This window comes from Platalea leucorodia (assembly GCF_965183815.1).
Source record: "Platalea leucorodia genome assembly, chromosome: 5".
Lineage (NCBI taxonomy): Eukaryota > Metazoa > Chordata > Aves > Pelecaniformes > Threskiornithidae > Platalea > Platalea leucorodia.
The window spans coordinates 32,141,017-32,166,643 of record NC_138827.1 but is presented as its reverse complement, the minus strand read 5'-3'; the positions used below and the strand labels follow the sequence as shown (position 1 = coordinate 32,166,643).

At 46.1% G+C, this 25,627-nt stretch overlaps 1 protein-coding gene across 4 annotated transcripts in view; it reads left to right on the top strand.

The window, feature by feature from the left end:
* Positions 1-25,627, top strand: part of RNF220 (ring finger protein 220) — a gene marked incomplete at its 5' end in the record, with an annotated part of 225,240 nt that overhangs the window by 191,534 nt on the left and 8,079 nt on the right. For all 4 annotated transcript variants that reach the window (XM_082311492.1, XM_082311490.1, XM_082311489.1 and 1 more), the window contains 6 exons: positions 2,068-2,164; positions 3,036-3,122; positions 4,817-4,872; positions 6,422-6,500; positions 21,864-21,972; positions 23,120-23,194. In XM_082311492.1, the coding sequence (XP_082167618.1) occupies positions 2,068-2,164; positions 3,036-3,122; positions 4,817-4,872; positions 6,422-6,500; positions 21,864-21,972; positions 23,120-23,194 (503 nt within the window). The remainder of the gene's footprint in view (positions 1-2,067; positions 2,165-3,035; positions 3,123-4,816; positions 4,873-6,421; positions 6,501-21,863; positions 21,973-23,119; positions 23,195-25,627) is intronic.

Below are 25,627 nucleotides of genomic sequence, written 5' to 3'. Positions count from 1 at the left end.
AGCTCCTGGCATGGGTTGGCTGGCAGCGTGCAGCCAGTACATGAAACACTTTATAAGGGGTCTGCTGGAAGAGGGCTGCCCCAGCGACACCGCAGAGCTGACCTACGAGTGTGGCTCCTGCTGTACCTGGCGCAGACAGGGGATGCTGCGTTGTCGATGCGAGTTTTGTTGCCTCTGCTGAAAATAAAGGCTGGCAATTACTTAGAAGTAAAAGGTAGTTTATGCTTCTGGGGAAAGGTTAGTCTTAAAATCATTGTCATGCTACGGTTATCACTCGTTAAGGACCTTCTTTATATTCAGGGAAGAGAAATATCAAATCCATATAAACAAATTTTATTGGGGGCTTAATGAATCAGTAAGAGCATCCATTCCTAGAGAGCGACAGTGAAGAACTGTGTCTGCATGCTGTCCTTGGAAATGAGACCTTCGCCTTGCCCTGCTCTCTGCACAGATGCAGACTGTTAGAAATATAGCTCACTCTTCTGGGCTGGGAGGTGCAAGTTTGCTGCTGACAACGTGAGCTTGTGTAAGTGTGTTGGTGAGAGCCCAGTAGGGTGAACAGACTCAGGCATCTGTAGCACTAAAAGGGCTACCCTCGTGCTTGGGAATGTCTTCACTCTCCAGACGTGCACCTTATATTCAGTGCTTCTACATTAATTTTAGCCTGTCTTCTGCAGTTAGAACCATGTTCACAGTACAGAAATGTACCACTTTGAGGGCATTTGTGCGAAGCTAAGGCTATGTCTACCTTACTCTTCCAGTGTTTGCAGGTGGGCTGTGCTCCCTGGTCTAGCCACAGACTGAGGTCACCAGCCATCTGGATGTGCCGGGTCCTTCAGGCTCCAGGAGGTACCCTCTGTCTGTGAGCCAGGTGTCCGGGTCTGCTGTCTGGACAGCGGGATGCTAAGTGCAGGAGCGTACTGGAGGCAGCCAGAGTGAGCAAATTTCTATCTGTGTAGCTTACGTCCCCAGACAGCTTAGACCTGCTACAGAATCGAACGCAAATGAGGACTTTGCACCACCCTAGGATTCCGGAAATCTTTGCTTAATTTCCAGTCTCACGGGAGAGAGCATATCCAATGTTAAATCACATAAAGAGTAAATATAGGTCTTCCTTCGTTTCCCTTCTATTAATAAACCTCAGGCAGCAAATACCATGTGAAGGTTCACCTTTGTAGGTGTTTGCGTGCAGATTCAATTAAAAGAAGCCTGGTTACAATCAGCAATAACACAGACAACAAAATGCTTGAGAACCAAAATAAATGTATATCTTGTTAGAAAGTGGCAATTGTTACGCGGTTCAGTCTCGGGTAGAACTGCATACACTTGCTTCCTGCTGGAGCTGGGACTGGGCTCGTGCCTGATCCACCCTCGTTGGAAGTGCAGGACTCTTGTTGACTTGCACTGGAATTTGCTCACATAAGAAGTGCTTGTAAGGGGCTGTTAACGACTGTGGAGTCTGATTCCTCTCCCCCCGCCTGCTGCGAAAGAGGTTTGCTATTCTTAAATGTTTTATATTTTAAAAATCTAAGCCATGACTAAATGCATTTAAAAAAGAAAAAGGTATTTCTAATCGTATTTTAGCCTCTGCCTGCCCTCTGCATCTGAATTAAGGACTAATTCAGAATGTTCCTGTGGCCTTCTCTTATCTGCTAGTAGTGTAGTTTTTGTGTTAACCACTTCTATGAAAAATCAGTCTTCCCTATTTTCTATGAAAAATCAGTCTTCCCTATTTTGCTTCATTTTTTTTCTGCCTTTGAGAGACCCTTCCAGTGCCTTCAACTCTAAAATAACTCGTGTGGAGAGCAAAAGGTCAAGAATGTTTCATTTTCAGTGTTGAGGGGCATTTTAGAGCATAAAATCCAGGAAGTTAGAGCATTTCTGTGAGTGTTTTCTGTGCAGTCTTCTGAAAATTGTTCTTGTGCTGTCTTTGGAGATGGTACCTTTTGTGAGGCTGTTAAGAGTAAAGGACAGCCTGCAGACTGGTGTTGTCCCACCATTCTTAGGAGATCTCCTACACTTCATCTCCAATTCAAATGCTCATCCACGTGTTTTATTTTCTTCCAGGTTCTGGGTTTATCATGTGCAGTGGCAAGGAGAATCCAGACAGCGACGCTGACCTGGATGTGGATGGAGACGACACACTTGAGTACGGGAAACCACAGTATCGTTTTTGAAAGGCTCTTACTGAGAGGGAACCTGGAGTTGCATCTTCAGCTAGCTTTCAAACAGCACTGCCCTGGGTAGTGGTGGATAATCTGTGCCCAGCCCTACTGGAAATGACACTGCCTTCCCCAGTTCCCATGTTATTTGAACTAGGAGGGATTCCCAGTTGCTCCCTTTGAGATCCTTCTGTTGATGCAGCACTGCTTCAGACCTGGTTGGTGAAGTCTGTAGGAGACATTGCAGGAGATCAAAGTTAGTGTTTCTCTATTCTGTTTCATAAGCAATCTATTGTCTCCATCCACGCTTCTCCCATATGGATAGCTTTTCCTGCTTCATGGGTAGGAATTGAGTTTATTTTTCACAAGACACGCTTTTGTTTTCAGGGCTTTTGTGCAGTAAACATTTCAAGCACTATTCACCTGCCACTAAGAGACTGTTTTTTTTTTTCCTTTCATTAGACAGTTCATGGGCGGAACTATCATTAAGGGCAGTTCTAGGGAACTTCTCCATTTTGGAGCCAGGCTTTAAGACTGAAGCCCCAGCCGTTAGCTGGTAAAAGATCTCTGTACCTCAAACAGAAGTAGTGGAATTGGTGAAAGGCTTGCAGAGGTTGAGGAACTGGTTTTTCCCTTCTACAAGGCTGTGGCGTCATGTTGCTGTCAAAGGACTTTTCTGTTTCTTTCCACCTAAAACAAAACTTTAATCCAAAATTTAAAAGCAAGCCCTTCCGTGGATACCAGCCCCTCTTCTTTTGAGGTGCTCCCAGCTGGAGTGAATTTGTTCTGTATCCCAGATAGTGCCCCAACCATCTGAAAAGTCTTTCCGCTGTCCGCAGCAAGGCTGTACATTCCTTAACCCCTTGTGCTCAGGTACACAGAGGCAGACGTTATCCCTTGCACTGGAGAAGAGCCAGGTGAAGCCAAAGAGAGGGAGGCGCTCCGAGGTGCTGTTTTAAAGTAAGTACTGTGCCTTTCTAATTCATTTTCATTACTTTTGGGGAATCTCAATTTGTGGAAAATACCTGTTCACTTGAGCACAAGGGTCGCAATGAGAGACTTACAAAGAAGCATGGTGTGATGGTTGGGTCTGCATTTCTACCTGTGCAGCCTCATAAAGCCACCCTGCACACTCTCTCTCCCTTAACTGCCCCACTGCCTGGGCAGTGCCGCCATCTCCCTGAACAGTGCTGGGCCGAAGGTGAATTCTGGAGATGGGAAACTGTGCTGTACTAAGGCCTTATGCATCATCTTGCTTCATGATGAAACGTGGCCTCTTAGTAGTATAAAGTGATGCCATCCGAATCTTGTTCGGCACATTAGGAGTCTGGCACCCAGGGGACGATTTCATTGCGTCCCATTATGTGTTGTGGGGTACACAAACTAATCCTCCTGCATTCGGCTCTGGGGCTGGGGCAGGATGTGTGCCCTGCCCATGTACGTATGTGGAGAATGTAGGCAACCAGCATTCAGGGCACTTGGGGAAGCATTTCAGGCAAATAAAATGAGTCTTAACAGGGAGCTAGGATTGCTTTCTGAGCCCTCTGCCCTGCATAAAACAGGGCTTAAATTACCCCTCTATCTCTTTCACTGAGTGGTCCTGTGAGGTCAAGGTTGAAGTGATTGATAGAGCAGCGAAATGAAGTTTTCTTACTGCTTAGCTTGTCACAAACACTAGTTCAAAATTAGGTTCCACTCCATAGAAAAGTGGCATTTGCCACACTCTATCCAAACCATTGGTCCGTTCGATACTTTGCTAACCATGCTAGTCCATAGGCAGGGCCTCAAAGAGGCTGAAGCTCCTTCACAGTCAGGAAAGTGGTATTGTAGCAGGAGAATATTGAAGTCTCCCTTATCAGTGTCTGTGGACACTGAGCACTTGGTGAGACGACTGAGGACCTGAGGCCAGGAGACCCCATTCCTTTGTGTGGCTTGCACCTAACACATTTTTTTTGCTGTTTGGGCAAGGTCCTTGCATGTCTCCCAGACTTGTTTGCCCATCTCTAGAACAGGAGAGGTGATGTTGCTTGTAAAAGCACTTTGAAATTCTGACAAATTTCTGTGGAAATGCAGTAGGGTAGCTGATGCCATGAAGCGTGAGCCTATGTTGCCTTTTGAGTGCAACTGTCTTAGCACATAGAGCTAAAATGTTATGCAGCCTGCTCAGGGGATTCCTTTTTCTTGCAGTCTCTGTTACTGGCTTGCAAGTGAACGGACAGGGTTAGGAATTGTCTGTACTTCAATGCTGCTGTTCTTCAAATGGGAAGATGGAAAAGATGGGGCTTATGAAGGTGTAAAGTTACTCTTAAAGGGAGAAGCTATTGCAACACAGAGGATTTCTGTTCACCAGTAAGGTCTTAATCTTTGAAATTGTGTATTCAAAAATGAGCCTTAGGTCACAGGTGCAGTTTGAATTCCAAGCCTTCACTCAGCATCACAACCTCCGTGTGGTTCAGCAGAGGTCACAGCTAGAAGAGCAGGTTGGGAGAACACTGGAGATGTGGACTAGCACAAAAACACCTCCTGCAGCAGACCGACTGCTCGCATTTGATGCCTAGACTGATGGATAGAAGTATTGAGAGAGAGGTGGTGGGTGGAAGAGCTAGCTTTTCCTGAGCAGCAAAATTTTCCACATTCAACCTTTTCTCTTCTAGTGGTGGCACACCCAGTACTCGAATAACACCGGAGTTTTCCAAATGGGCCAGCGACGGTGAGTGTTAAACATGTAAATTATTAATTTGGATGCTATAGGAGGGCAGATAGATATTCCATGTCTTCTGATGGCCAGTAGTTAGGCAAATGATAGTTAAAAATGCTCTTGTGCAGCACCAGCACATAGTTTCACACTATTTTTTTGAAACTTTACAGCACAATTTACTCTAGTCAGTGGCATCTGGGGGAGTTCCCAAAAACGCAACCTTAACTGGTATGGTGATAAGAGATAGGGGTTGGATTGACTTGCTGTCATGCCACTAAAAGGCAAACTGCTGTATGACAGAGGGAGCCATCAGAGCTTCATTGTGTGATGGTGGTGTTCAGCTGCTGGAGGTTTAAACTACGCAGGCACCTGTTACTTCGGTTTTTTAAACTGCTTTCTTATCTTCCCTTCTTTAAAAGGGTGTGCTAGAGGCTTGTGTCATGATCTGTTGGGTAGGTCTTGTCCTTGCTGGCCTCTGTATGGCAAGAAAAGCCTGCAGATCTGAAGCCTGCACCTTTAGAGTGGGAACTCTACGATCTGTCCTACTTTGTGACCTGTAGTTGAGACTGCAGAGCAAATGAGTGAATGTCAAATTGTACCTTTGCATGCATTATTTAAAAGCTCATAGCCTTGGGGGGGGGGGGCGGGGGGATTAAACCCATTTGACTTCTGGGTTTTTTTATTTAATGCCAGCAGCAGTGGAAGTGTAAGCAGCAACCTAATGGAAATATGAGAATAATAAAACCTGGCGCTTTCCAGCTGTAGATGCCAAATCCATTTCCAGAGCTGGGCAGTACTGCTCCAGCTCCCTTAGGAAGGGAACTGAAGCTCAGCGACCTGAAGAGACTTGTCCCAATGATTTTGTTCCCTGTTCTGTTACTGTAATGCTTTGGGCATTTGATTGCCAACCTTGAAAGTACCTACGAGACATAACTGCTTGCCAGTGGGAGGGGGGTGGGTAGAACCAGTTTTGCCAAGGGCATGATGATTAAATGGAGAACATAGGATATCCATCACAGGCATTTTCTTCTGTGGGATAGGCAATCACGTTTATTTTCTGTGATGTAGGAGCACTCCCTTGTAGGTGTGTTCAGCTTCAGTAACTACAGCCGCAGAAGTGATGAGGAAGCAGCCCTGATGGCACTTGCTATGAGCTGTTTTCTTCATACGTTTTACCTGCAGCCGCGGTGCTGAACCTCCAGCCCAGGGGCTGGCCCCAGGACAGTTCATCTGGTTCATCTCCGACTGGTATCTCACATCCCCTCCAGTGCTGGGAGGAGCCATGGGACTGCTGGTGGAGGAGAGCTATGAACAGACTGTTCTGTCGTACTGGTTACCTGGCATATGTTTTTCTCCCCTGTCTGTGTCTGAGGAGTCTCAGAAAAAGGGCCTCCCTGCCAGACAGGGACATGTGGCATTGGTCTCTTTTTGTCTCTTTCCGAGAATTGACATGAAAATGACTCATCGGAGTCCTCTGCTGCTGAAACTGTAACTCGCTCAGGCTATTTCATTGCAACGATCAAATGTCCTCTTACTAATTTGTCTGTTCTTCCCTCAACAGAAATGCCCTCAACGAGTAATGGTGAAAGCAGTAAACAGGAGACCATGCAGAAGACCTGTAAGAACAGTGACATTGAAAAGTGAGTGGAAAGTGGATAGCTTTCATTTTTCTTCTTTTAAGGAACCATAGTGTCCCGTCTGGAGTTCCTAGAAGCACTGCTAGTCTGAGGCTAGGCATATTTGAAGCTTTTACCACTGAGAAGGGAAGTTTTGCTCCAACATGAAGCCTGGACTTGGAGGTGCTGTGTCCATAGAGGGCCTGTGGGAAGTTCTCCCCCAGATATCTGCGTGAGCAGGTACCCAGTGACAAGGAATTGAGCACGGCTTCCAAAGGGCTTCTCCACTGCAAATTGCCTTCTTTTAAAATATGTAAATAGGTATATCTGTGCTTCCCACCATATTCTAGTTATGGTGGGATTTCACATATGTTGTGTGGTGCATGACAGCCTAGACTAGAGCTGGGACTTTGGATGGGAGGTGAAGATTCAAACCCACTTTAACCTGACAAAAGCAATTGGCTTGTCAAGCTGTACTCTGTTTTTTTTTTATTCCCCCTGCAAGATTTCTGCTATCAGTGTAGTGGGATCCTACTTTTACTGGAGAAGTTACCTTATCGTTGCATCTTGGTTTTTGAGGGCACCCCTTCACATGGTCTCTATTCTGTTTTCTCCATGGTACCTGCATGTTCCTCTCTCCATATCCAGCAAAAGGGAATCACAGCAGCCCTGTAACTTGGCAGGAGCCTCACTGAGAGAGTTTCTTTTCCCTTAAGATCCAGATTTCACCTTTGTATGGTTGCTAACAGAAAAAATGTCTCAGTTCCTGAGTTTTTTTACCTGCAGCCCTTCCAGCTGATTCAGAAGTTTAAGTCCCAGTGATTGAATATACAGTAGTGCAGGGGCTCGTGGCTATCTCCTTCCCTGTCCCTTTCTGCTCTCCAGATATCCTGCAGCCTAGCCTGGGATACAGTCAAATGGTTTTATCTGCACTGTGCATTTGAGTAACAACCTCCCTCCTCAGCCTCCTTCCACACACTGCCGGAGTGACTTACTGCTCAGGCAGATTTGACGATCTAAGCCTAAAACTACAGGCTCTTCACTGCTGCCCTGGACTGCATTAAGTGGGGTGGGACAGTGTTTGAAGTTGATTATTGCCTGACATAAAATGTTGCCCCAAGATCAAGTGAGAGACAAAACAGCTTGAATGAGGTGGAAGCAATGAGGTGATTGTGGGTTTTAAAAAGGTGGCATTTACATTTTGGGGATGAGGTCCGTTGATAATTTGGGCTGGGGAAAAAATCTGGTGGTAGCGTTAAGCTGACTTTACAGAAAGTTTTTTTTAATGTAGTTTGTTCTCCTCCTGCCCTGATCCTGACTTGAGAGGCTGTGTCCTTAGCACATTTCAGGATCTCTGACACTTCAGGCAGCCTGGCAAAGCCTATGTTCGCAGTCAGGAGTTAGCTGGGGAAACTCCCTGCTGCAGAGGAAACTTCAACACTGCTTTGCTGTCTTGGCACTTTCCTTTTTACAAGGCTTTTTATTAGCATGTCCCAAACGTGAGTTGTCGGCTGTTCGATGCTTCTCGGTGAGCAGACTTTGTCCAAGGTCCACTGAGTTTGGGAACTCGCAGGTCAGTGCAGAAGCAGCTTTGTCCTTAGAGTGAGCCAACCGTTGCGTCTTGGTGGCAAGGACTCATCCCTTCTGCCCTCATCTGTCAGCCTCTGTCTCAGCCACTGCTTCGCTTCCCTTTGGGCCTCCTGCCTGTCAGCCCAACAGCCCTCCACCCTCCCAGATCCACTCCTATTGAAAATCTTTAAACTGCAGGAGCTGAAAGGATTTGACATTTTCCAGAACACTTGAGCTCAAGTGATAAAATTGACATAGCTTTAATAATCTGATCAGAGAGGCTTTAGCTAGCACCTTTTGAAGGATCCCGGAATCCTTTCCAAACAACACTCGTGGTAACGCCGCCGTGAAGTGGGGGGAGCGTGCGTGTGCATGCACGTGTGTGCACGCACACCTTGCTCCACAATAACCTTGCCCCACTAAAGCTTCGGTTCTGCAAAAGGTGTGAAAAGTCAGCAAAACCCAATAGAAATTACAGGAAAAGCCTCAAGTGTCTTGCTGAGTCTTTCCAATAATGTTGATTTTTTTGAAAGTAGCAGGGAGAGCTTTTTATTTAAGGTGCTTTCTTTCACTGAGGTTCAGAAAGCAAGATGGTGTTTCAGGTGGAGAATTCCTAGCTGCTTCCCCCCCACACCCCTTTCCTTTGAGATTTGTGTGTGATAAATAGTTTCTGTCCTGCCATTTAAGGAGTCTGAATGCTCTGTGTGCTTGTCTGTGTAGAGGGGTTCTGTTAAATTAATTGATAACAGGGATCAGAGCTAGAAGCCTACAGAAAAGGAGGGGGAAGGGTTTCACACTGTCTGGCTGCTTCCCACTCCACCGCTAAGCCATGATATATGGTGACCCAGCCCAACAGGCTAAATTGATTCATCTCTAGTTCCTGTTTCTTAATCTGGAGCTAAATTGGTTTCATTTTTCTTGTTTTGGGTGGTGCTTACAGGAAGTTTTTGGCAGCATCACTTTACTCCATTGTTTGTAACTTTAATTTTTGCCTTTAAATCTGAGCGTTATTGATTGGCGTGTTGAACCCTGTGTAGCATCTGATTAGCATTTTTAAAAGTGTCCAGAAGCACATGGCTTACCACCTGTGTCAGCCGTGCTCTCTGTTTAGAGCAGCGGCTAATAGAGTTAGCAGCGATCCACGTATTGATCCTTCTCTCATAAGAACGACATTCCTTCCCCCTCCCCTCTTCCAAAAATAAGTCTAGGCAAGGGGAGCGGTGTGGTTTTGTTTGTTTGGTTTTTAATCCATTAATACAGTACAGCAAGCGGTCCTCCTTTTGGCACGCAGCTGAAACTCTTTGCTTGAGCAAGTTAATTTAGTCTCAACTCAGGTTTTCATGGAGGAGTCCCTTGCATGTAGAACGACTAGATGGGGCTTAGGGCAAGTCTGCGTTTGTTGCCCCGCTCCTTGTGCCATGCCAGGCCATCGATAGCTTGGGCAGGTTGACCTCATCTGTGTTGTGTTGCATTTCAGATGGCAGCCACAGGTAATGAGAGACATGGTGCTGGTCCCAGCTCTCCTTCGCAGCCGTGCCAGGTCCTTGATAGCTCGGTCAGGTTTCTCACCGTTGACCTCATCTGGGTTGTGTTGAACTTCAGATGGCAGCCACAGGTAATGAGAGATGTGGTGCTGGTCCCACCTCTCTACCTAGCGCTGTGGGGTGTCTCAGCCCTGCTGAGTGTTTCTAATCTTGCCAACGCGAGGTGTCTGGGAGACACCCTGAGGTGCTGAAGTCTCATGGAGAGAGGTAAAGGAGCGTCGCACCGGCTGAGCTCTGCCCGTCTGCCACCGTGGTGGCTGGGGTCTTCAGCAGACAGTCTTCAGGTGGCGCAAAGCTCCTTTACCTCCACTCAAGATGCAGCTTTGCTCAGAGAGAGCAGCCGGTCCCTAATTGCCCAGGCATTCTCCCCGACTCGTGGCCAACGTCATACTCTCAGCCAGAGTGCTGTTGCGCACAGAGAGCTGCAAAAAGCACCTTCCCTGCAAAAAGTCTTCCTCCCTTCTCCCTCCTGAGATGCCGCCTGTGAGGGTCTGGTGCCATTTTGAAACTGAGGTTCCCTGGGGTTAAAAGGCAGCATCTTAATTCAGAGTGCCAATGTTCAATTTTGCTTTCTGCCACCAGACTAGATTGCAGGCCAGCGAGAGAGTCTGGGTTAGTGGCCCACTGGGTCACCTCCCATTTGTTTTCCTCAATTTTGTGTTGTCATAAATTCATTCCAGCCCGTTGTGGTTGATCAGTTTATCTCCGCCGGGGCAGGGAGCGCTGCGAGCATGATATATGGCACAGAGCATTGTAGCCAGCCTCTCCATGAATCACTCCAGCTGTTTGGTGTCAGCCCCAAAGCAAACAGGACCCGGCCGCTGAGCGTTGACTACGATGAGCTCAGTATGGGAAGAGACATGACGTATGAATGTTTATTTAATAATTCTCTAATATTTCCAGCGGAGTGTGGCTGTGCCTTCTGGGGGGGCAAAAGGGGGGGGGAGGTTGAAGAGGGAAACTCTAATCTGTTGAGGTGGGTCATAAATCAGGCAGACAACATCATTAATCAGGGATGGGACAGAAGTGGAAGGAGGTGGGACTGGAGCTGCCATCCTCGGTGGGAAGGGGGCTGTGCTCTTTTTTTTTGTAAAACAAATCTTGTTTCTGATTCTGCTTGGCCCCAGCCGCGCTGCCCGCATAATAGCAAACCCGGACACAAGGCTGTTTAAGTGAGTGTGCTACCTCCACTATAAACCTTGCGATACGAGCCTGCCAAGCATTAAATCCCTTTATAATTATCTTCTTTATATAACACTTCATGCTCATCATGCTTCATTGGATGAGACACTCGTTGGGTTAAAAAGAGGGTTTTAGAGACAAAAAGCAATTGTATTTGTTTTATTTTTCCTGTCTCCTCTTTCATCCCCTTCCCCCCCCACCTCACCTCTTTCCAATCCAGCCGCTCCGAAAGCATCAGCTCCAGAGGGGCTCTGGTGCGGCAGCACAGGAAGGAGCATCAGTTAAAATTAAACAAAGTTTAGGCTGGGGTCCTTGTGCAAAGAGTCAAGCGTGTGAGAGCAGTCGGGGAGGTAGCAGCGTCTGCCGCAGGGACGCTGCTCCCAGGCAGACGGGTCGAGACGGGAGCAGAGTGAGTGTGGAGCCAGAGGATTAGCAGAGGCCTGAAAGGGAAGGAGCCATGCTTAAGCTGGTGTGTCAGAGGGAAACAGCAGCTGTTGTGAATCCACACCAGAGGATAAGTGCTCCCCCCAGCCCTTCTCCATAGTGTCACACCATTAACAGGCTTTGGTGAGAGACAAGAACGTTGTATAGCAAAGAGAGAACGAAAAAATTAACTTGAGTCATAAATGAACTAACCCTTTGTGCTCTGCTAAGAGAGAGCATGATGCTGCTGGTGGGTCCAGACCTAGATCAGCCCACGTAAACTTGAGGCAGGATCCAGGAAGCTGAACTGAAGCCTGGGATTGTCAAAGCCAGGCTGAGAAACTGCTGCTGGGCTGTGCTGCTTGTGTCCAGATTTTTGTCTTCGTTAGCTTTTAGTCCTTCCTTTCAGCAATTCAGTAGTGTGTAGTATGTGATTGTAATGTATACTGGTGTTCAGCATTGGAAGGGTGCACAGGTAGATGCTCCATTTCTTTATGAAGTGAGGCTTTGGCATTACTTCATCCTTTAGGTTGCGGCGGTGGAGAGCAACGCTGTGTTTCTTTATTCTGCTCCCTCTTTTAACTGTTCAGTAGAAGTTGCATGTGCCAATGATGGTCTCAAATGTTATTACCACTGCGCCAACTGAAATTGTATCAGTGTCGTTGTTCATCATAGACTAGCAGTTAATGAAGCTCAGCGAGGCAGGCCGACTGTACGAGCTCAGACCTGGGGGGAGGTGGTATCTCTGTTTTGTGCAGCTGTGTCCAGAGGTTTGGTCTAATTCTCATGCCTTGGGGCAGTTTTCTATAGACACTTATTTGACATCTTCATATAGGGAGGGACTCTTGTCTGTTGAACCTGTGATGTTTTAGAGATGAAGAGTCTGTAAACCCGAGGTGGCTGCCAGTTTCAGGGGCAGTAGCATCCCTGTCCCGTAACTGGTGAAAACCCCAGGAAGGTATTTTATTCCTATGTTGGGGGCACAGTTTGGTCATCATGCCCTTTGTGTCTCTTCGCCAGCCCCTTTTTTTCTTTTTTTCTCTTCTTTTTTTTCCTTAGTTTCAGAAATGCTGTTAACTTTAATTTGTGGAGTTGCTTCCTGGGAGTGAAAAATCGATGGGGGGCTATCGCAGTGTGAAATTCGACTGTCACTATTGAGCTATAGAGTTAGCAAGATGTCTTAGAAGGTAAAAAATAAATCGTGGCCCAGCAAGTGCTCAGCTGTGCTATTTCAAAGGGGATATGAGGCTGATGGTCCGTTAGAGGGTACTTCAGTTAGATGGATGATGATTCCCTGTGAAATATTGGAGTTATTCCATAGGTAAGAGAAACTTTAGCTTATAAAACACGAAACAGCTGCCTTCTAGCAGACAAATTCTGCCCTTGGATGTGTGAGCAGCTTGTCAGAGAGGCCTCATCCCTAAAATTAGCCTGTTGTGTTTAACAATGTCTCTGATGGAGCATTGTAGATCCTGCAGTGTTCCTTCTGAAAATATTTTGAGGATGTGACTGTTTATTCACATCCCTTACCTACACTGCAAGAATTAAGAGGCAGGGACTGATTTTTTTTTTTTTTTTCTTTTTTGGAGGGGGAAAATGTTTGTATGGTGCCCAGATGCTCTCAAGAGAAAAGTAACAATTATTTTTTACGTAGGCTGCATTCCCTGTTTGGATGGAAATGTTCCTTTGAAGAGCAGAAAAGGGATCATGTTGTGCCCCATCGGCTGCCAGTTTGCTGTCGCTCTCGTGCATCTGTTGAAGGGCAGCCCTGGCTGCGCAGGCTGTCTGCGTGCTGGCGTTAATAGGGCTACTGCTTTCTTTGGCACTTACTGACTATTGTGGCAGGACTCAGTAAGTGTTTGTGCTGTGCCAGCTGCTGTATGACAACAGGATGATTGTAATTATGGCTCTTGGTAGTTTATGCATTCCTTAGACTATAGTTAGTAAGTATAAATATGAAGTAGTACCAAAAAAAAAACCCCGTTCGTATTACTTCTAACTAAACCATGTCTGGAACAACTGTAGAGTCTGTAATTATTTCTCTTACACTTGCATGCATAATTGCTGTGCCGCTGAGGGGAGCTTACTGCTGCAAGAGGGAGTTTTAAGCTGCATTTAGTTGGAGCTTGGTAAAGATTTCCCAAAGAATTTAATGACAGAAGAATTCATTGTGCTTTCATATCTCCTCCGCCTCTGTAACACAGAACCCAGCACTGCCTTTACAGAAGCAGTGTCATACCAAGTAACGTAATTAACATAGTTTAATATCCGTGTTGATTTTTTGCCCTCACTTCAGTGTCAATGCTTGTCCTAACCTTACCCTCTCCCCGCCACTGTGGGTGCTTCATCCTATTTCTCCATTCACTTCTGCTTTCTTCCTTTTTGACGGTTTCCGTCCCCAAAAAGCCACTGTTTCCCACTCAGTTGCATAAGCGTTCCTGCTTTTCCCTCAGTTAGCCAGCTCATGACCTGTCCCTCCTCTGCATTGCTGGTTTCCTCTTCCAGCTCTGGGACCACAGTTGGTTATGTGATACTAATGTGCCGTGGCCTCCTTTAATAGCCTCATGTTTCTTTTTGAAGCATGATTACCTTAAATGATGCTAATTCTGATCCTTTTTTTTCCCCGTAAAGGAAACAGCAACAGTGTAAAAGTTCTAGGGCGGCAGCAGCAGCAGTTGTAGGAAGCTGTCTGGAGGATGTGTTATCGCGCTGCCCTTGTGTACCTCCAATCAGCGGTCATGAATGGAAGTTCTGGAAAGCATATCACCTCCGCGGTAAAGCCCTTAAAAGGCTGCAGATGAATCCAAGTGCTGCTGTAGTAACATAGATATTTCCTGTTTGTTTCGGCTCTTTGGATGCAGGCCATGGGAGTAGAAGGCATTTCATTGCGCACAGAGGCTGGCCGCAAGAGTCGGCTGCATGTCCAGCGTTCTGAACACCTTTCAGCCCCAGGAATTTGCTATTCCTCTGTCACTTCAGGGATATTTTATAATTTTGTGCCCTGATCATCCAACCAAAGCTGCCAATAATCCCAGACCACCTCCAGGCCACAGTAAGATGACAGGTTACAGCTGCCATAAGTCTTCCAGTAGAAAAATATACCTGCCTAGGTATACGCGGAGCTTGGTCATAATCCAAACATGTCTACGTGTGGGTGGAGGCAAGTTTCAGTAGGCTGGAACCTCTAACCCGTGTGCCTCAGCAGGGAGAGCAGCTGCATTTTGCATTGCCACTGCCTGCCTTTTGTGGCCCTGGCTTGTATTAAGATAGAGACCATGATGCACCTTCACAGACCTGTTAGGAATACAATTAGGGTCACCAGGATGAAGGATACATTAATGAGATATTAACACATTAGATGTGCAATTATTTCTATTTAGGAACTTTGTTTAGAGAATCGTTTTCTAACTCGGCCTGTGCTGCCTCAACAAAAACTTGCTGCAGCAAAATACTCTTCCGTAGCATGGCTTTTTACTTTATCACCAAAGCTGCTCCAGTAAAGCAATGGGGTTGCATTTATTTTCTCTTTGGAACAGGAGACATAGTCTCTAAATCGAAATCAGAATGACCCATGCATTCTTTCTCCCAGCTTTCATGTCGAACCATAATTGCTCAAATGGCACATTTAAAATTTTGGCGCAAGCTCAGACATTCACTAGCCGCCTTTTTAAATCAGTCCCAGTGGCCAGCAGATACTGCGTAGCCCTACAAATGCATCTAAACATGCTGACTCCGAGGCTCCTTCCATTCTGAATGATCAGCGGTGCCATCTGTCTCTGTTTTGATTGGGGCTGGGCACATGTGTCCCAGTGAAACACGGGCCAAAAAAAAGAGAGAGAGAAAGAGCCAGCGCCTGAATTTACTTCCCGCTTCTGTAAAGACATTGTTGGGTTCTGTGTTACAGAGGCGGAGGAGATATGAAAGCATAATGAATTCTTCTGTCATTAAATTCTTCGGGGAATCTTTACCCAAGTCCCTACTAAATGCAGCTTAAAACGCCTTCTTGCAGCGGTAAGCTCCCCTCAGTGGTATTGCGACGGTGCATGCAAGTGTAAGAGAAATAATTCCTCTGTGGGGAAAAAAAGAGACAACATTTTTGGTTTGCATCAAGATTAAATTAGTCAGAAGCAAACTCTGAATTTGGCAAGCAGATGCCGGTATTAACAAGTTGTGCAAGCAAGTATAAAATAGAGGCGCTCGTGACTGAGAGCGCCTCAGCGTCGTGTGTGTGTGCCCTTGCATGCACCCTGCTCCAAATTCACAACTTAGAACACGGAAATTAGAATGGGGAACATTGCATTATTCATAACTTGGCAACCAGAAGCCAGGGCACTTTGCCAAAATAAACTATTCTCTATAATTACAGGTGAAGCAACATTCTTTAATATCTTACAATACAAAAACATACATGAATCAAGGAAAGAGGGCTTTTTTTTCCCTAGAGGACAATAAATTAGCATCCTTGCCAATTTCCTCAATACATGTGACAATGTTTTACAGGATTATAAGTCAGCCTTTTTAAAGAAGGTTAGTCTAAAAACAAATAAACCCAATAAATGAGATTTTTAGCTAAAGGGGAAGCCAGCTCCTAAAACGCTGATGTCTTGCCAGAAGATTTGCTTTTAGCACTGGCGTTCTCATCTCACAGACCGAGGGTCTAAACTTCACTTGGTGTGTTTTGACACGGCTCTGCTGCAAACAGCTTTGCTGGGCAGTTTTCTGCTGCTAGGGATCTGGTCCCTTCTGCCATAGCCAGCTCATCTAGTGAAATAAAATTGCAGTGCATCGTGCCAGTCCGGTAGCCTGCATGTTCTGGGGTGATTCACAGTCAATCTGCCACCAGCGCCTCAGACTGGAGTTCTTTCGGAGACTTAACATACTGACAGCGCTTGAGCTGTGTCCGTTTCCCTTTAAAGCCGCCTGTGACTTTTCATTTAAAAACTTACTTATCAATTTAAGTGTTTTGCTTGTTAGTAGCAAACTTTGTTTTCAGCTTTATGTTACGTGCTTGCACTCCAGTAAGTGCAAAAGGCCTTTGTGTCTGTATATCTCGCACTGGCTTCAGTAGTGCTCACCCACATCTGCCAAAATAAACTCACCGTATTGTTAGCTCTAGCACTTGCTGCAGGTGATGCTCGCTAAATTGAAAGAGGGGGCGGATTCTTTCACCAGGTTGAAAACAGAAGCAGCTCTTGTCCCAGAAAACTTAGGGTTGTTTTTAGTTAGCATTTGAAACTCAGATAGCGAGGGAGTTGTGTTGAAGACAACGTGTGAGCGAGAGCCAAGGCAGCAGCATCGTGCTCCGCTGTTCCGCAGTGTTACCGGTGTCACAGCAGCTACGCGCAGCATGTTACAGGCTAATAAAACATGGTCTCTTCTCTGAAAAAGTTGCCCTCTCACCCAAACGTAAATTGGCTATGAGAGAAGGCTTGCGGTTAAATGATTGTGCACTGATGTTGGGGTTATTTTTTGGATCATTTTATCAAGTCTTTTAAGATTTGTGCCCCACAAAGCGAGGACTGTAGTAGGCTTTCTCTTGTGCAGCGTAGTAGTGGTTATGTTAATTGTCATCTGCGGCCGTGGCTGGATATGGCCAGGAGCAATTTCTCTGCTCCTGGAATCTTACTTTAGCTTGACTCTGCCTTCAAAGCATCGACCAGTCTGTTTCTAATATTTATGATATGTAAGCTGCTAGCGACCTGACCTCTGCCCCTGGTGCAGGGAAATGGCATGTATGTTCTGCTGGGATCAGGTTCTCCACCTCAGACGAGGGAAGATAAAGGCTTTGTTTAAAAATAAAGACATCACTCTTGGGTTTGTCAGTGGTACTGTACATTTTCCCCTCTGCCACTCTCTGTTTATAGGCATACAAAACCAAAAATAAATGTATGCAGAAGAGAGAGGAAGGTCAGAATATCAAGTGTCAAAAGTAGCCCATGAAATTTTATTGGTGGTGCATTTAATCAGTGCTAAGCGTTTTTTACAGGGTACATACAAACAGTGGAATTGTAAAAATTTATGGAATGCTGTGTACAGTGTGGCCGTTTATGAAGAAAGGAAAATTTATATCCAGTTGAAACAAACCAAAGGGGAATGTTTTATGAAGACTCCTCAACAGCGGGGTACATCAAGTGAGATCTGGGTAAGGGGAGGAATGGGTATTCGCAGGCGTTGACTGATCTTTGAGGTGTTTTTCTGCCTCTTCAGCAGCTAATAGTTTGTATTTTTCTGTGGCTCTGAAATAGGCAGGATGCTGGATGCAGTGATGTATTTTTTTTTTCTGTACAATGGAAAGGAAGCACAAGTGAACAGCTGCTGCTGGTATATCTGGTACAAGGCTCTTGCTCTTGGGCCTGTTCCAGTCTAACAGTTTCTTGAACAGCCCTTAATATCCAGCTGGGAAGGGTTAACTGAAGCCAATCACTTTGACATCAGCATTTTTTGTTTCCTTTTTGGTCCAGTATTTTGTTGATGATAAAGCACAGACTTAGTCAATTGAGAGATTCCAGAGCTGCAGAATCAGAGATAATTTAATTAACGGAATTGCTTGTGATTGCCCACTGGGACAGCGAGTAGGAATTGCTCGATTTAATTTGGAGAAACAAAGATCACATGCATGCTAATGTTTGACAAATAACCAGCGTTTGGGTTAAAGTTTTTTTGCAAAGGCGGGGGGCAGCCGATTCCCAGGGGAGATTTCCCAGGAGGTGATTGCTGAGTAACAGCTCAAAACTACAGATAGGTCCTTTTTCCTTTTACATGGTATTTTTATGTCCTTCTGCTGGCCTTTTACCTGAGCAAAGCAAGGATTTGCTCAAAGGAAGAAAGTCGGCTCTTATTTTTAGTGCTGAGGGCAAAATGCTAGAAAAGCACGTGTTGGGCCCAAAGGCCGAAAACTATCACGTGCTGTCTGCCAGGTCTCGTAGACTTGCTCCCTGGCACCCAGCATCCTCAGCTGTGACTGCCAAGTCGCTGAAGAGCTGTCCACAAAGTCCAGAGAGAAGCGCAGGACCAAGCTTCCTCTGCAAGGAGCCCTCCCTTCGTGTCTCTGCTCTTGCATAAACATTCTTGCTTGGGCTCCCCTGTTTGCGGTGGTGTAGGTCCACAGTGAGTAGAGCGTGGATGTGCCCTCTTGATGCGTTCCCAGCCAGGGAGGACAACGCAGGTATCGGTGAGGCTGCTGACAACCTGCGTGGCTGGAGAAGCACCAGTGCTGGGGCTTGAGGCATTGCTCTTGGCAGCAGTTGTGCTCAGCAGGTCTCTCTGGAGGCTGATAAATGACGTTATCCAAACACGTCAAATCAGAGCGCTGAGGCGCAAAATTGTTAAAAGAGTCCTCCCACACCCAGCATGAGGTCAAGGCAAAGCGGGGAGAGCAGGGCTGTGGAAGCCAATTCCTTCTTCCCTGTAATTCCCTCTGCCTTCCTTGGCAGAGTAACTTGTACACAGCCTTACCCCGTCCATGGAGCTTGGCTTTCTGACCCTCACTCCACCCCAGCATTACCCTGTAAAAATACTGCATGGGCTGCTCCCAGCTGTGTCCGGGCAAGCGCACACGAGGTGTGCACGCAGGAGGGAAGCCTGAGGGAGTTCCCAAGATTGCTGCTGCAGGAAGAGTTGCTCCTAAGCGATGCTTATCTTTAGGATACAAGCAGCAGGTTGACGGTAAAATGTCACTAAATGGAATGGCATGTGTCCCAAGTGTGCTGGACACCACGGGAGCCAGACACATGGGAAGTGACTCTCGTCTTTATTCCATCCCTGGAGGTAGTTCCAGTTTCCTTTATTTACTAATGTTCTCCCTATTTCCCTTGACCTCATTTCCTCCGGCTTTTCGGAAGCAACCATGCAATTATCGCTCACTTCAGGTTGACCCTTGGCCGCCACGTCCCTGGTTGCTGCTGCTCTGGGAGGCTTTCCTGAAATCTCAAGTGCAAAATACTCATTTGTGGCCAAAATCTCTCTCCTGTGAGATAGGAGCTGCGTCTTTGGCACTATGCTGTGCGTCAGGATTTGTCCTGACAGCACGCTTGGCAGGGAGAACATGGAGTTTAAAGTGTGTCACAGCTGAGCTTTGATCAGCGCTGGGAGATATTGCAGTGGCTAAAGCTCCCTCTCTTACCAATGCACCCCAGTCTTGTTAATAAATGTATATTTAACAATGTCTGGAGCGTATGAAGTGATAATAACTAAATCAATACCTCCCACATTGATTGTCCAGGATCCCTACAGCGTGACGCACGCAGCGGTGCGGTAATTTTCCAGCTAACTAGCACCCTGATCTACAGCCCTCCTATTGATTGGCCATTGTATCAGGCAGCCTCTGAGCATTATTGCTTATACCTCTATTCAGCCTCCTTTTCTGATTCATTCGTTTATTACTGGACAGGTGCGATTATCTCAGAGACTTTCCAAAATTGGCTGATGGGGGTCAGCCATTTAGACTTCTATAAACAAGCCATTTTCTATCTCCTCTAGTTGTTGCAGAGGCAAATTTTTCCTTTTCAAGCTTTGACTGTTATTGGGCTGGGACTGGGGACGAGTTGGCCTTTGCTTGGATCTGCTCAAAGATTCCACTCTTCCTTGCTGAGTCGCCTGCCCTTTAGAGGAGAACGGATAGCTCCATGGATAGTAGTAGGAGAATTTCGCAAGGGTTGAGGTTCTGCTTGGCACTCGCTTTGGGCAGGAGCCACGCTCACTGCCTTTTAAAACTCTAGTGCCCTCGTGCACACAGGAAGGAGAAATGGATTACAGAAAGTCAAAATCAGCTGCAGCCTTCATCCAGCATCAGCTTCTTGATGGGCCAGACTGGAAGGGAAACAATTTTCTCACCCAACAATAATCTTCAAGCTATAAATAAATAATTCTGTTTCTTCCTTGGACAAAACTGACACCTTTCTAGACTTTCTTTGAAAACGCTAACAACTCTTCCTTGAGGGTGAGAACCCAAACTGGAAGATGGTAATAATTTATACCAATGAGTAGGAACAAGTGGGCGTTTCACGGCAGGGAGCGCTGTCTCCTACTGAAGCTCTTTCATTTTGCTCTAAAGAATATTTATTGATACCAAGACTTGAATCCACAGTGTCCCTGTCCCCAGGCAGTCCTCACCCACTAGGCTGTCACGGGACGTGTATTTCCTTGCCTTTTTTGCAGTTTTAAAAATGTTACTATTTCCTAGCAACTGTCATTTGCAGTGAATCTCCTTCTGATGAAGGACTCTCCTTGGTGAGCTCGTGCAGAGAGTGTCTGATCTGTACAAAGGTAGGAGTGAAGCTGGAGGAGCTTTATAACACTGGTACTTAACCATATGCACTCCTGCAGCTCCAGTTTCTTCTGAAGTGTCACAATTAGAAAAATCACTCAAGATCTTTTCGACTAGCTCTGTTTCCAGAGCCTTGAGAAAAGCCAGCAGAATCACCTCATGGGAGATGCCTCAGGTCCCTCCCTGCATGCCGGCGACAAGTGACTAATGAACAAAGGAGCGAGTGTGTGCGTGCAGCGGGAGTGCTGACATTGCAGCTCGCTTTATTGGTTATAGTAATTCCACTAGACCCAAGTTTTAGCCACCTGTTGATGAATCATCCTTTAAAAAGGCAGAACATGTAGGTGCCCCTGTGGGTTATGTTGTGATTGATGCGGCTTCTGGTGGCGAGGTACTCTTCAGGTTCTTCTGAGCTGGAGTCTGCTTGGACAGGCCTGAAATTCACGGACATACATGAAAATTGCTATTTTGTTTTGTTTTTTCGCAGGAGTGAAAGTCTTAATGTCAATGCAATACTCTAAACCTTTTCTGTGGAGTGCTTGAGGGCCCCTCCCTATGTCTGCACTGTGTAGAAATCTGATTTTGCAGCATGCTGGAGTGGCGCATCCTTGTCTATAATGCTCCCTGCATCTCATTTGCTAAGCATTGCTGTCTGCCCTTGCTTTTAGGTTGGCAAGTTGCTCTTTTCACCAGCCTCGCAGAACCATGAAAATACACTTGCCTGCCCTCAGCGCAGTGCCTCTGTGACAAAAGAGATAATGCTGCCCATCAAAAATGACCCTAGGAAATGGGAAAGCAGAGGTCGTAAAGCTGCTTTTATAGCCACCCTGTTGGCACAGTGTCCATTGCTTTTGGTTTCTCCTTGTTTTCGGTATTAGAACCCAAAAAGCTAGGAGTTTCTTTAATATAAAAGCATTGTGTTGACCTGTGTAATGAGCTGATTTCGTGTTTCACAAGGTTGATGGCCAGCAAAGACCTCCATTCTCTAAGGGGGAGAGCAGCTCCTGTTGCCCAAAGAAAGTTATCTCATCAGCTTTAGAGCAATGTACAGAACTTTGTCCAAAGCATTTGGTCTTAAGGAATCTCTTAAGGGAGACAAGAAAAGAGGCAGAAAACAAACAAAAATCTGTTCTTTAAATGTCCGTGTCTTGCGGAAACTTGCTCTGTCCAAAGTTGGCAACCCCAGCCTTGTTGTGTTCCATCATGATGTGTTTGGAAGTGTTTAGGAGGACGCCTCAAAGAATTCACACTGGGCTTTTCAGGAATTCCTCTTCATCCCAAGTTGGACGTATTAGTTCGAATGTTGGCATTTCCTGTGCGGTACCTGTTGTGGGATCCTTTTTCCCCTAAACTCTTCACAATCTTGTGTGCTCAGCGATGCTCACTCTCCGTCATCTTTTGCAGAATTACAGAAGACTCTGCAGTGACAACGTTTGAAGCGTTAAAGGCTCGTGTCCGTGAGTTAGAAAGGCAGCTTTCCCGTGGGGACCGCTATAAATGTCTCATTTGCATGGTGAGTAGCACTCCACTTGTGGTAATGAATCAGAAATGTCTTGGTATCTTTGCTGAGGAGGGGAGAAGTTTTTCTCCTTTTTTGGGTGGAGTGGGGGAACTCGTCTTTGTCCCTATACACCAGTTAGCCTTCCAAATGAAGGTGCTAGGTCTTTTTAGCAATTGAAATTTCTGTATGCATTACATTGTTCCACTGGTATTTGTAGCTGTCTGTCTGTATCAGGGGCAAGAAAGCCTCAGCTTCGGAAGACTTTCAGCCTTCCTATAGAAAACGCCCAGATACCAACATCCTCTTCCTGCATGTGCAGATTTGCATACATAGGAGAGAGCAAAATGTGTGATCTGAGACCCACCGTATGATTTGGGAACAGGAATGTTGCCTGAGCATTTAAAAGTTGTCGATGTCCTGCTTGCTCTGTGGTGATGCTGTGGCCTTCTTAAAGAAGGGCAGCAGCTCCCTCTGATGGTCTGAGCCTGCAAAGCTTTGCATCTCCCATTAGGTTTTTATTCTGATGATAGTGGGGGAGAACTCTGCTTGGCGAAGGGCTCCCTCTGCAACTTCTGCTTGATTCATGGTGCTCTCTCTCCTCGCTCACAACTTGTAGGCGTGGGGGTGCAGTCCCCATCTCTCATCCCACAAACGGGACAACAGCTTGCTGCTGATTTCCAGAGGTTTATTAGCAATGATGGAAAATACTGAAGAGAAGGCATGTCTGCTGAAATAGCAGCAGCATTCTTGGGATGTAGTTAAGCTGTTCCTGCAGAGCTAAGCATTGTGATAAGGGTTAATCTTACCCTGTCACTGGTTTTTGTATGATCTGGTGACCTTTCTGATGGGAATAATGGCAGGTGGCCACAGCAACTTCAGATGCTCTTGCGATAACTGTGCTGAGCCAGGTCACCACTTGAGTGGATTATGGGCTTCCAGCAGGAGTTCTGGGAAGCCAGAAAAATGGACTACAGGAGACTTTCTGCCTCTACTACACAAATATTACAAAAATACAAACTTACGTATTATACAAGCTTTTTTTTTTTAATACAAAGTACAAGGCAATGTTACCCACAAAGAAAGGTGTTGTGATGGGGTTGGGAGCAAAGAATCAGTAGATCCCTGCTTTGGAAATAACCTGTTTGCTTCTTCTCCTCAGGACTCGTACACAATGCCCCTGACTTCCATTCAGTGCTGGCATGTGCACTGTGAAGAATGCTGGCTGCGGACTCTGGTGAGGCTCTTGGCTACTTTCTTGTTGACTTACAGACTTTTTCCTCTCTTCTGGGCTACTTTTATTTAAATCACCACGGGAAAGGGGCTTTTTGCTTTAAGTAATGTGAGTGCTGTGCATGCAGACTTCCTAAGCCTTGCTGTTTAACACCCCACTCTAGCTTTGACTTGAGTGAGTTTCGTTTGAGTTATCATGACCAAAGTGCAGTCCTGCCCCTTGCTTGCTCCTCTGCTGCTGTGGGGACAGCCATTGCTCATACAAGAGCTCTGTGCCGCAGACAACCTTGCCTTACAGTAATTTCCTGTGAGGCACCCGTGCAGAGAGGTAAAACTGTGAGAGTGGAGGCCAAATCCACTGAGATTCATGGAATGGGTAGCTTCTGAGAAACCTAATATTCCCCTGAAGCAAAGGGAATCATCTTCAGAATAGATGATATGGAAGGGGGCTTTTATGAATATGAATCTATTTCAGATTATTTGAAATAGCACTGTGCCGTTTTCAAGCATATGCCATTCTGTTCGGAAGATTTGGGACTACCTTGAACATTGCATAGGTGACCCAATGCAGTAGTAATTTATACATGTATTAAAGGACATCAGGTTAAAATTCAAGGTGTTATTAAGGAAGGTGTTTTCCTTTCCTTTGTTAAAACTGTGGGCTTTATAATCAGCCTTTCATTTCCCCCGTGCAGCTGATTTTCAAGCTTTCATTTCATTCAGGTTGGGGAGTGGAAAATAGTCAGTTGTGCTTTCTAGTTCTCTTGCTAGCAAGATGATACAGTGTTGGGTTGCAAAAAACATAAGGGAATGCCACTCCTGAAAACTGTTCCTGTAAGGCATTGCAAAATCTACTTTATAGAACACGTTGTGTGCTTGGAATTACGATTAAGCCGATCATGCTCCTTTAAATCCTGCTTTTTAAAAGTCTTGTCCAAGAAAAGTTACCAGGACGGTGAAGTGCCTGTGGGCTTGAGTACTAATAGCAACTCAATAACTTGGCTATCCCTCGGGCTGTATTTTATAGCTCTTCAGCTACACCCCGTCACTATTTAGATTATACAAGCTTTTGTAAACATTTTAGCAGCATGTTATAAAAGACACATATGTGGGTACGTAGCTGTGAGATGTTTGGATGAATGTGTGCTCTGCCACCTTTGCTAAGTGTAATCTTGTCCTTCAGCGGTGCGACAAGCAGAGGATAAAACACGTAATTTCTTTTTCATTTTCTTTACTCTGAAGTCTTTGTCCTTTCCTCTTCCCAGCAGACTCAAGTCATCTTCTAAATCCGTGGCACCAATTTCAGGCTGTTCTTAGGCTCGGCGGCAACTTAGTTCAACTTCAGTCAGGCCCCTTTGTTTCACGTGCAGCGGTCGCGGCTGCTCATAAGGACTGGGAAATCCCGCTCCAGGTGCTCAGGGGTTAGCATTTAGCCTTGCAGGGGGGGAGCCATCTCCCCTCTAGGTATCCGTGAGGAAGGTGGGGATCAAGCTGGCTGTGTGCTCTCCACACACAGCTCTTCTGCCGACCAGGCAGGCGGGATGGGAGTAGTCCAGCAAGACATCATATTAGGACTTGGCACTTGCATAGGGGAAGCAATTAATAAGTGGCTGCTCATGTGTTCCCCAGTCCTAGCCTCTCCCTGCAGCCCCCAATTTATTAAACCAGGCCTTTTCACAAGGCATGCTTGCACTCCCTCTCCCGTCTCAAAAAAAATCTCCCAGCCTGTGTTCGCATGTTTCTAATGTAACCATTAAAATGTAGCCCGAAGACAGCAATAAAAACCCTGGAACGCCTTGGTGCTTTTGTGTCTTGATCAAAGTCAATGTGTGTAATCTCGTTAAGACTGCCCTCCTTCCCCCCTCCTTTTTTATGAATTTAATGGCATACAGCAGCTGGGCTCAGTGTTTAATGCTCACCAACCTGCATTGTTCTAATTAAGGTATCTCCTTTTATTTCGGGCACAAAAGAGACTCTTGTTTTTTTTAACAAGCGAGGAGCTGTGGGATAGTGTGTGTAATAATCGCTGCTGTTACCTTTCCCTGGGTATAAAGCTGGCTCCCCGGCGGGGGCAGGAGGAGGGAGCCTGCGCGTGCAGCACACATGGAAAGACTTGGCTGGGGGAGAGGGGCAACATTTTTCTTCTGTTGTGCAATAAACAATTTGTTGGAGTTAATAGGAGTTGGGGCGGGCGAGTCGTGTCGGGCTTCCGGCCCCTTTTGAACATTCTGGAGATCTGCCATCCCTGCTGGTGAAAAGTCCCCTTTCTCCTGTGCGCCTGTGGTTTATATGCCCAGCCGAGATCTAATATTAAATTAGAGTGTGAGTGTGTTTGTGAGAGAGAGAGGGAGGACCCTGTACTGAACAAGGCCTTGGAACTGAAGGCTCGGAGTGCCTGGGAGCACTTCTAAACCTCTGCAGGGTATTGAAGACGGGG